At 29.8% G+C, this 11,604-nt stretch overlaps 1 protein-coding gene across 1 annotated transcript; it reads right to left on the bottom strand.

The window, feature by feature from the left end:
- Nucleotides 1-5,347, bottom strand: LOC125070490 (carboxypeptidase B-like). Its single transcript, XM_047680382.1, has 10 exons — nt 5,289-5,347; nt 4,526-4,556; nt 4,329-4,433; nt 4,052-4,108; nt 3,648-3,695; nt 2,810-2,867; nt 2,162-2,413; nt 1,818-2,069; nt 1,007-1,192; nt 1-189 (listed from the first exon to the last, which is right to left on the bottom strand). The coding sequence occupies exons 5-10, from the start codon at nt 3,674-3,676 to the stop codon at nt 16-18; spliced, it is 951 nt and encodes a 316-aa protein (XP_047536338.1). The 5' UTR covers nt 3,677-3,695; nt 4,052-4,108; nt 4,329-4,433; nt 4,526-4,556; nt 5,289-5,347; the 3' UTR covers nt 1-15.
- Nucleotides 5,348-11,604: the final 6,257 nt, after the last annotated feature.

Genomic DNA, 11,604 nt, shown 5'->3' with positions numbered 1-11,604 from the left:
TCTACGCGTAAGATCTTATTGAATTTCGTTTCCATTTTGCGATTTCCAAATAAACCTTAAAATTACGTCAATAACTCTGCCCCACACTTCAACGAGGGCATGATCGTGGTAGTCGGGATGATCTTCGTAGTCAACCGGATTTTGATATATTTGCATCACTAGTTCAAGGGCAAACGGTATACCATAAACCTGTAACATGTAGTTAATATTAGGGTTGTATAAGCCTGGTGGTAGTCCTTCATTTGAGGAAATTATTTAAACAATTTGATTACAGAAATTAAAAAGTGAAGTAATTTTAGCGATTCGTAAAAGTATATATTTTTTTAATTATTGCTTAATTTAAGTTGAGAAACGGCATATGATATGATATGTGGGCAACATAACCTATAAATATGGCATATTAAGATATGTTAACCATTCGTTCCAAACACTGCGAACTAAGATGTTATGTTCCATGTTATTAGGACACAGTGATACACAATAAATCGGTACTTTATACGAATAGCAATATATTAAGCAATAGATTAACTGATGTAACTGAGTAGGTGGTGTCTATCTTAAGTAGATAGACACCATCTACTCAGTTACATGCGAAAAGTTCTACCATATCCTTCGTTTCCAAGACCTAATTATACTTATAATTACTTGAGGTTCCAAGGCAGGCCATAAATTTGGTAATTAATGAAACCAAACATTTCTTCTATTTGAATAGGTTAATGGCATGCTTTAGTGATATAGTCAAAAGTCATTGTTATTATTCATAAAATTGAGTAGTGTTCAAAAAGTGTATATTTTAGAAAGTTAGAAAAGGTTATAGTCCCCGAGAACTGCATTGCCTAGCAGCAACAACGTGGTTAATCCTGGCTGGATTAACCACGTTGTTGTCCATTTCGAAAATTTGAAATCAAGTAACAAAGATATTGATATATATACTACCTAAAACCTAACTTTCCATTAAATTCAGATTCAAATGTTGTATTTCCGTTCGTAACTATATTATTTTTACCTCTAAAGCATAATCCACACTTGATCCAGTAACCTTTCCATACCAACTGTACAATGTGTCAACAGTTACCGATATGACCTGAAAACTTGCGTTTCTCATAGCTTCGTCAATTTCACCTTTTAGATCAATATACTTATCATCATCTGAAGACTCTGTATAGCCTTTGGGATATAAAACAGCATCACCCTAAAAGTTATGCTTTTTAAAAACTATTTTTCATTAAAATTAACAATGTTACTCCAGTTATGTAAAGTTAAAAATATTGGTATTGTAGCGTTGTATATGTTGTGTGATCATAGAACATATCAATTGGTTAGGTTTGAAGAGTGACGGAGACGTTTACCCCCGTCTTATCATCAAAATTTTGCAAAAACTTCTCTTATTTACACAACATTATAAAATAAATGTGTACTCTAAATTGCCAGCCTCTATATCTTGCAGTTTAAGTTGTACGTTGGTAACAAGTAATCAGTCACAGACAGTCATGACATCGCCTTTAGATCAAGACAAGTAAAACCGTCGGCAGTGTTTCCCTGCTTATATTTTATACTACTTGTATTATATACTAGAATTTTATCTGCGCTGCATCTTCTGGAATTTTTACTTAGTTTTAGGTAAATTAGTTAAAAAGTCTCCTCATTCATTGATACAGGATATGTTTATATTTTCACAATCTCAATCCATTGAAATGCACTTATCAGTATTCAATTTTCAAATAGCCCGATTAATATTCACTTCTGATTTTATTATCAGTCTTTCATCTAACAGTTTTGGTGAAGTTTTGTTTTGATGAATTAATTTTCAAACGTACCTTGAATGTAGTGTAATCGTAAGTTCCAGCATGCACATTTAAATAAGCAATTATTTTGTGACTGTATTTGTGAAATATATCACGTATGGCTCTTGTTTCCGCTTCAGAAAATGGTGCTGAGCCTGGATAATCTTGATGGCAGGAGTTAATAGAAACGTTATTATTCCATGCTATATCAAAATTTCGATCTAATGCGACACCCGGACAATCATTTTGAGGTGAGACATTCTTATTCCAGATCGGGCTGGAAGTCTATAAAAGAAACAGCACATGATAAAGGACTAGTCTTTAGTATTAACATTCTGTTTTTACCATTTATAATAACGATTCACTTTGTTACGTACCCTTAGTGCAGCAATGCCATCTGGATTTGCCATTGGTATCAGGAATATATCAAATTCATCTAAATAATCAGTATAATAAGATAAGAGCTTAAGAAAAGCATTTTCGCGTGATAAGCAGTCAAGATTTGTTGCACCCATGACACTAAGTCCATGTACTATAAGTATAATCTTTTTCTCTTGTGAATCATCAGCATATTTGCCTTCATTGGTCCTCAAATATCTTTTCGTTGGGTCCCCATTTTTTTCTGTCATCTTAAGTAAGACAATATCATTATATTCAACAGTTCGGCCAATTACATCGAGGGTTACGTTTGCATTAGAAATGTTATTCGTAAAATGTAGAAGTTGATGTTTAATCTAAAACGATAAATCGAAAATATTCATTTAACGATATTAAAGATGTTATTTTAGGTGGACTGGTGTTAAGGCTAGTGTGAATGGATAGGGTAGGTTCTAAACACTCATCAGTTTTTTCATTCAGACCACAAGAGACATAACATCTTAGTTCCTATTCTTGACAGGGCATTAGTAAACGGTGTAAGGATTTGCTGATATTTCTTAGAATTATAGTCTATGGGCAGTGGTGACCACTTACAACCAGGTGACTCATGTAAACACTAGCCTTTTCAAAATGAAAAAAGACATTACACTGTAAGGACTCAATACTGATTCAACTTCTTCGGAGCTTGGCAAATGTGGAGACTTCCTGTAATCAAATTTGGTATACAAATTATTAAATCCAGATCTCGTATTTTTCTTTCATTCTTCACTTTTAGAATACAAAAAAATATTTTTTATAATAATGTTATTTGAACATCAAGGTGAGAAAATAATTGATGTTGGTATAAGCATATTACTAAAAATTTAAGAAGCAGTAGTTAATATTTTAATTTGTTTAAATCTAATTTTCCATGACGTTCACATTAGGAAACTCTCTTCTGAAGGCCAATAATATATCGATAGAATAGAAAGTATGACTATATAAATCATACTTTCTATAAAAGTAAATAACATAAATCCACCATGCGAGCCAATTCTTTAAACGGATTTTTAAAACGGCAGATGCTTAGATTAGATAATAATTATATCTCTAGATAGAATGTCACACAAAAACAAACAAGTTATTATCTTGGTGAGCGTGACTACCACTCGTGAAATTAATACTACTTTAATGATTGCCAACAGTTAGCCACTAGTTATTTTTTGGACGCGTTTTCAGCATTGTCAGTCTAGACTCTAGACATTTAAATAATCAAAGCACAAATTCCAGATGAACTGTCAGTATCATAACTTCTCTTCAAGATAATACACGAATAGAACATTCGAGTTCTAAAACATACACGCAAGCGCATAATTCCTTATTCTGTTTGTGTCCATTTTTTTTATAAAAAACACACTGAATGCCTTAGAATGTTATGTGCTAATTTAAACTTTAAAAAAATCAAATAAGAATAACCATAGATAATTAAATTATCTTTTATCTTACGTTGTATCTCCTTGCTGTACCATCTGCATTTTCGTGTATCTAGGTGCTCTAAAAATTTACATTAAACTTAATCAATTTTGAAAAATCATTTCTTAGTGCTCAACTAGATTCCAAAATTAATTCCTGTGCAATTTAACATTAATTTAGACACATCGGCTTAGGTGTTGAATGTCAGTCAGTATTTTTAAATAATGCTATTTAATAAATAAGTTTACTATATGTTGCTAAAAACTTACACAAATGTACAGAAACGACTCAACATACGTCTCGTTGGTTACAGACTGACATTTGGAAATTTGATTAAACCATTTGCAATAATACAAATAGGTACATATTAAAATATTATTTGAGTATTGAGTATAATTCATAAAAATAAGTTTTATATTTTTAAACATGACGCTTACACTTTCTTTTTATTATATCTGGTTTCTTTAGGCCACTTAGAAAAGTGTTCATCTTTTCTGAAACAATTGTAATAAAACAAAGAGTAATATGATCAGATAATATAACACAAAAATATTTTTTGTGTTATATTTTCAATGGGGAACTGATTTGATTTAAGTTAATGCAATTTTATTTTTGCTTTTTTTTATAGTACTGTATTTTTCCTGTATTTTGTAAAATATTAATCGAATAAATAAATGTTACGAATAGCAGCTAAAACGTTATAAATATACTTACTTCGATTTTGATTTAGATTCTCGTTGACGTAGATTAGATTTATCATTTTTATCAATTGCTTTAGTCTTACTTGTCTGTTTTTTGTCATCAGATATTTCTGATTTCCTGTATAAATCGTTTTGATAATAAAAAAACGATATATATTCATGTAGTATGAATTTTTATACCTACACATACATCTGCACGATTATACATACCAATATTTGATATCGTCTTTTGTTGTTTTACCTAAAACAGCGAAAATTAAAATATAAGGTTACGAGCTCGGCTTTTTGCTAGTTTACTCAGTTAAGTTGTCGAAATCAGACGAAAAACGTTTTTCATCGAAAAGTTTCACAAAGTGCAATTGTCTGTTACACTATAACATTCCAATTAATAGTTTATAATATATTATGGTGTCCTATTTGGACGCAATGAAAAAAAATTCGAAACGGGAGGTCGGATAACGGATGTAACGATAAATTTTGAACTTTTTTTTTTTTTTAGCATTAGCAGCCCGTAAATGTCCTACTGCTGGGATAAAGGCCTCCTCTCCCTTTGAGGAGAAGGTTTGGAACATATTCCACCACGCTGCTCCAATGCGGGTTGGCGGAATACACATGTGGCAGAATTTCGTTGAAATTAGACACATGCAGGTTTCCTAACGATGTTTTCCTTCACCGCCGAGCACGAGATGAATTATAAACACAAATTTAGCACATGAAATTTCAGTGGTGCCTGCCTGGGTTTGAACCCGAAATCATCGGTTAAGATGCACGCGTTCTAACCACTGGGCCATCTCGGCTCTTGAACTTGGCAGTTAAAATATTCCAAATTTGAATCTTTAAGCCTTGGACAAACTTTGATCAATTATGAATCAGACAAATAAAAGAAACATTTACAATCTTAAAAACGGTAAAATGATATCTTTAAATTATGAATAGAATATTAAATTATTTAAATATTTCCGACTAATATTACCTTTATTGATTTCACCCAAAACGAAACATAAAAATATCGATGCAAACGTTATTGCTTTCATAAACATTCTCACAATCGAAAAATAACAAAACTCAATGGTATGTCGAAATCATTTCGTTTTTATGACATTACAGTTAATAAAAGTGTTAAACTATATTTAATACTTATTTTTATAAGTATTCAATATAATTTATAATATAATACTTATAATATAATTTAACAGTAGGTAAACAGCCACCTGGCTGTTTGTCTGCTGGGTTGTATTGTCTCCATTGAGCAATTAAAATAAAAGATACTCTATGAAATTTATGTAAAGTATTCTAATGTTAATTTTCATATTTATCAACATATTATTTACCTAAAACACCAGCGAAAGAGCATATATAACATAAATAAGTTATTGCCATTCCAGCTCTTAAGTCTTGACCGTGTGGTCATTAAAAATTTCACGATCCCTCAGAAGTGTTGTTTTACTGGTCATAGTGGTTATACCATTAGTCCAAACGAAAAACGAACAGCAGTATACAGCCACGATCAAAAATATAACCTTTTTTCCACTAAACTAATTTACTTCATTTATTGTTTTACTCTTCTTTATATTTATGTTTAATTTCTTTATATAGTATGTTCATACATACACCTTAATTAAATTTAAAAATAATACTTTTTACAATCAATTAAAATACATAATAATACATGATCACGTGGAAAAAAGATAAACTAAATAAAGGCATTTTACTTTTTATGATATTTCGATTCTTCTTCACAGATTCGCTGAATCTTATAACATGTAATAGTGGGCCTCGTAAACGAGCGTTAAGATTTACACCTACACAAAAAAACTGTTAGGGCTTTCGCCTTAATCTTCACCCAAGGTTGAATTGAAAATCGACCCTTTAATTTAACAAACATGCTTCGAAATAATACATTTTGTTAGGTGTTGCTATAAACTGATTTCACTGATTAACAGAACAAAAAATATTTATTTGCTTGTACTAATGTAAAAATTTAGCTTAAATTAAAATATATATATAAGATTGTAGGTTAAAGTATGTAGCTAGTGATAATTTTCTTTGAAAACTAACGAATACTTCTGCGTTAGCCGTAATAAGAAGTAGTATTATTAATTGCAACTTAATTTAAGGCTTAATAATTTCTAAAATATGTCGCCATTAAAAAAATGCATTTAAAAAGAATTTTCATAATCATTTACGGCATACGACCGACTCGTACCTCCAAGAAACGCTAATATATGTTTCACATAAAATATTATGGAACAAAATATATAAACATCAATGAATAATTGTTGGAGTAATCCTACATAAGATCCTTTAAACGGCAGACTCGTACCTATAATTTGATCTTCACAATTGGTTCTTAGGTTTTATATGAAATAAAGCATTAATTATCTTAATAATATGAATCTACTTATACATAAATATTATTTTATATTTGTTTTGCAACATGAAGACGTAAATAATGTAAAGTAGACTGGCTATTATTAAGTAATATCAGAAAACCAGACATTGATCGAAAAAAAATACTTTTAAAAATTACTATCTTCGGAGTCCACTACTGGACATAGACCCCTTTCAAGATGGGCCGGTTTTACAAATTCCGCATCTAATCGTAGTTTAGTTCATAAAAATACTAAAGAACTTTTAATAAACATCTAATATCAATTTAATTATTTTAGAGTTAAATTGCTTGAAAACTCAAAATCTTTATAAACAGACGAAACGATTTTGAATGTATTCAAATTACAGTTTATACAAACTAAGCCTTAAATCCTGACATAAGCTAAAGCTTAAAAAGCCTCCGAAATTATTGGAAAGTAATAATATTATTATGCCTTGTTAACGTATTATTGGAATCTCTTGAAAATAATAACGAAATTAAGAATAATATTATGAGAAATAACGTACTTGTTACATTTTTTGCTTGAGAAATATAATTACGCAATGATTACTATTATACAAGTATTAAAACGTCTTTGCTTTTAAATAACTATAATATAATTTTTACCAATAAAGTACAATATGTCATAATCCATTTATAACAATTAAAGTAAAAAAGTATTGTTGGATGAGTATTTATAAAATGATAGAAAAATATTAGCAGCTACATAACTTTTTGGTGAAGTTCAGCGGCCGGTTTTAAGCCAAACAATTCCTCGGAACATTCCCCGTGAAGCATGCAGAGTGATCATTAATCATACTAAATTATTTTCATAATTGTTTGTTGCACATAATTGTATGCATGTTGTCTATCTATTTAGGATGTCACTTTTTGTTTTCAATGTACAAAGTACGAACTGACTTATCTCCAAGTTTTATATTTGTAGCGAAATTTCTAGCAAATTATATTAATTTTGTCGAGACTATTTTCATGATGCTTCGGTATGAGATTTCTTTTTCCATATCCTATGTAGCTACTGCCTTATTAATTTAGAACAATAGAAAGAATGTACTCTGGAGCCGAAACATAGTAGACAACATTGTATTTTTTATGACTAGATTTATAACGTGTTAAACCTTTGGAACACGAAACGGTCACGAAAGCCCTTAATATTGACCAGAGTGTAAATAGGAAATAAAATTCTCAGTATTGCAGGAATTTCAAGCTCAAATTGGATTATATTTTACTTTTCCTTTTTGTACTTTGAATCTAGATTGAAGACATAATTAAAAAAAATAACAATCAACGAGTTTGCTTGGTAATTACGGTAATTTAGGTTTATTAAATAAATCAATTTTTTTATAGCTAGAAGGTTTTGAGCGACTAAAAATTGTAGTCTTCAAAAAAAATTAGAAATAGAAGTTGCGAGAAACTGTTCCACTTTTTCTATAAAAATCCATCAGTCTTCACTTATTCCTTGTAGAATTTTATGCTCTGTTTACAAAACTGTTAAGTTGTTTTAATCTCTCTTCTCTTGTTGTACACTTTTTTTTTTTATTTCATACATAGAATGCTGTAAAATTTGGGATCTATATTTTTCGGCCTAAACGATAAGCTGGTCTATTTATCTTATGTTTAAACTCACAAAAAAATTAAAACAAATTAAGTGCATGATGTACCTGCGAATTATTCTAATTATATTGTTAAAAAAAATATGTATGTAATTGTTACATCTCCATTAAATAACAAAGGGGGCATCGACAAAGACGATTATCATAAAACTGCAACAAACAGTCCCTAACACAAAATATATTACGCAATTAAACACGTTTCATTCGCGACTGAGCTTAATTCATTTTTTCCCTTTTTTCATGAGGAAAAATTTATTTTCATAACTGATAATAAATGTCAAGTCATTATAGTAATAAAGTAAGTAGGGCTCGGAGTCACTCACCCTTCTATGAGTCGCGTCTACGCGATGCGACTTAAATGTGGTGTGAATTTATGTTTAAGCGTTTGTGTTTTGGAATCATTTATCTCAAATATCATATAGATCTTCATAAATACTACATTTATATCTACATACAGAGGAAAACTACAATTACCTGTATTACTTAAAGATAAACTTTCAATTATCATAAAACATACTTGCTATCTTAATTACAATCAATTGTATTTTAAGTAGGAACTTAAAGAGGATGCTATTAAAGTGCATCCCCATAGGATCGCGTGTTCCCATCCTATAGGCAAATGGCCGAAGGTACGAAACAATCTCGTTTCCAATGTCAATTACATTAGAAATCTCACTCCAGCCACATTTACATACCGGACTGATGCATGCACTTGCCCTGATTGCTCACGAGATAGGAGATTGAAGCTGCCCTGGCAGTGCTTGCTCACTTTAAGATTGCTTTGATAGAATACGGATCAGTATCGAGACTCAATTCTCCTTATATATTTATATATAAATTAGAATACATTTTATTATACAAGAACAAGAAAATCACGGTTCTTGAAATTAATAAATGAATAAGCGGATGAAACTGCTAACTGGACGTCCTTATAATGTGTAATATTGTAAGTAATAAACCTTTTCCGAATCGCACTGCAGTATTTCGTATAAGTTTATGTATATTGTCTTAGTACTTTTCAGTTAGGCGTTACAGTTTCCTCGTTTATAAGTGCCTTCGTATTAATAATTCGTATATAAATTATTATAGGTCATCAAATAATTATATGGTTACGTGGTAGTCGAATTTGAATTATAATATTAAGCAAGCTGAAGAATTTTGTCCGGAAAAATTATTTAGTTTTTGTTTAGTGATGTTCTTTTTTCAAAGTAAAATAAAAAAATTTCTTCTTGAAATAGACTCTCGACTCTAAACAAGATTAATAAAATTTTAACCAAATACCAATTTGAATTTAAGATTCTAACGAGAAGAATCGATAAAATATTCAGTTATTCTTTTTCTAGTAGGTTTAGATCGATTAGAAATATTCTCTGCTACCCATCATATTATGTAGAGATTATTGAAATAATCTCAGGCGTCGCTATAAAGGCAGTGTTTATTTTTATTGATTTGATTGCAATTTCAAAAGGAAAAAACTAACGAACTGAAATTAAAATACCCAGATTTATTCGGAATGAACCTGTCACAAGATCATTTTTTGTGTGATATGTGAATAGATAAGACGATATCAAAATATGTATCTTTTCAATGATATTATTCGTCATAAAGATTCATCCTATAATAAAATACATACATTCTTGTACATTGTAGAACTTATTATAGAACCCAGAATGACTTCATTAATCCTCGTATCTAAGTAATTTACTTCTAACTTATTTTATTATATATTAAAGAATTTCGATTATTGCGTTATCGATATCGATCACAGCTGGCAATGTTTTTGATTTAAATTCCCGCGTTTTATTGTGTCATGGATTTCATGCGTGAAATAGTTCAAACTCAATTACTTCAGTTTACAACTACTACAATATAAATCATATTTCAGTAATATTTCTTTCAAAACAACCTATTTAATTATTTATTTATTGCTTGAATATTACACAAATATACCGCTTTTTCTGGAATACAACATTTTATTAAATATATAATAATAAACAGCTCAAAGCAAACAATTAACGAGATTAAATTAATTGAAATAAAAAGGAAAAAATACAAACAAAATATCTTCAAAAGTTGTAACCTAAATTTAATGAATACTGGTTACAGTTAAAAAAACCATCAACAAAGTAAATTAACTGTTGTATATACCTACTATTTTTTTTTAGCTTTTGTTGAAACTGTATATACTTTGACTTATATACTTTGACTTCCATAGCAGTGATTTTATTTAAATACAAAGCTAACTGCGTATTAATTATAGACTTACCTTTCAATATTTCTAGTACTTCTTGGAAATTCACCAACTGTTTTATTATATTTAACAAATACCTACAATCATAATTTACTCAAACAATTATCTAACGGTAACAAAAAAATAAATTAAATTACTTGACTTTCAAATTATTCCTTTATTATTCTTAGTATCTATCGGTTATAAATATCACAACAACCACTTTTATATAAATTATAAATAAAAAGAAAAAAAAAAAAAAAACAATAGCAAAATTTAAAAGACGGATATTTTAACGTTTCTTTGTTTAGAGTTTGTTCAACTTCTGTTGAAATAAACTACTCTAAATATAATACATTTCATGAGCTGCTAAGCGGGTCTATCCCGTATTACATTTTGTATAACAAAACCAAATACTCTCATCATTTGCATCGCTCTGTTCATCGCCTACGATATATTTCAATGTTTTCAGCATCTTAGTCATATTTATACTTGCGATTATAATCCTAATGAACATTATACATAAGGTATAAATTTGCTAAATGATATTAGCGTATCTACGTCGCTTACTCCGTGTAGCAATATAATAGCCATGTCAAAAGCACTGCTCGAGTGACGCGAATACTTTCCGACTGCTTGGCTTTATTTTATTGCGCATGTTTTAATATTAATTGTAAGTTTTCTGCCCCGATGAGTTTGCGACGACATAATGCAAATGTACCAATACGCTTGTCAAAACGTTTAGTTAAATTCATGGCGGTTCGTTGCACGGACGATTTAATTTTATTTACGCTTAAATAACTCGGAATCCTTGCAAAATCGCTACCTTATTTGCCTATTGTTTGACTTCGTGGATTGGCAACAATTGTTTTTTATTAGACCATTCATTAAGTTATCTGGAACAAGAAACAACGAAAAACTTTTGCAACGTCTTTCCAAAGAAAAACGGAAATTTATTTTTCACTTGTTTCAGTAGGGAAGCCTCCTATGTTGACAACGTGATATTACAAAAATAAATTATAATATAATAATAACCTGGAAGCACATTGCTTAGTAA

This window comes from Vanessa atalanta, chromosome 17, assembly GCF_905147765.1.
Source record: "Vanessa atalanta chromosome 17, ilVanAtal1.2, whole genome shotgun sequence".
Lineage (NCBI taxonomy): Eukaryota > Metazoa > Arthropoda > Insecta > Lepidoptera > Nymphalidae > Vanessa > Vanessa atalanta.
Note: the sequence above shows the minus strand (reverse complement) of the source record. Positions and strands in the feature narration are given on the sequence as shown.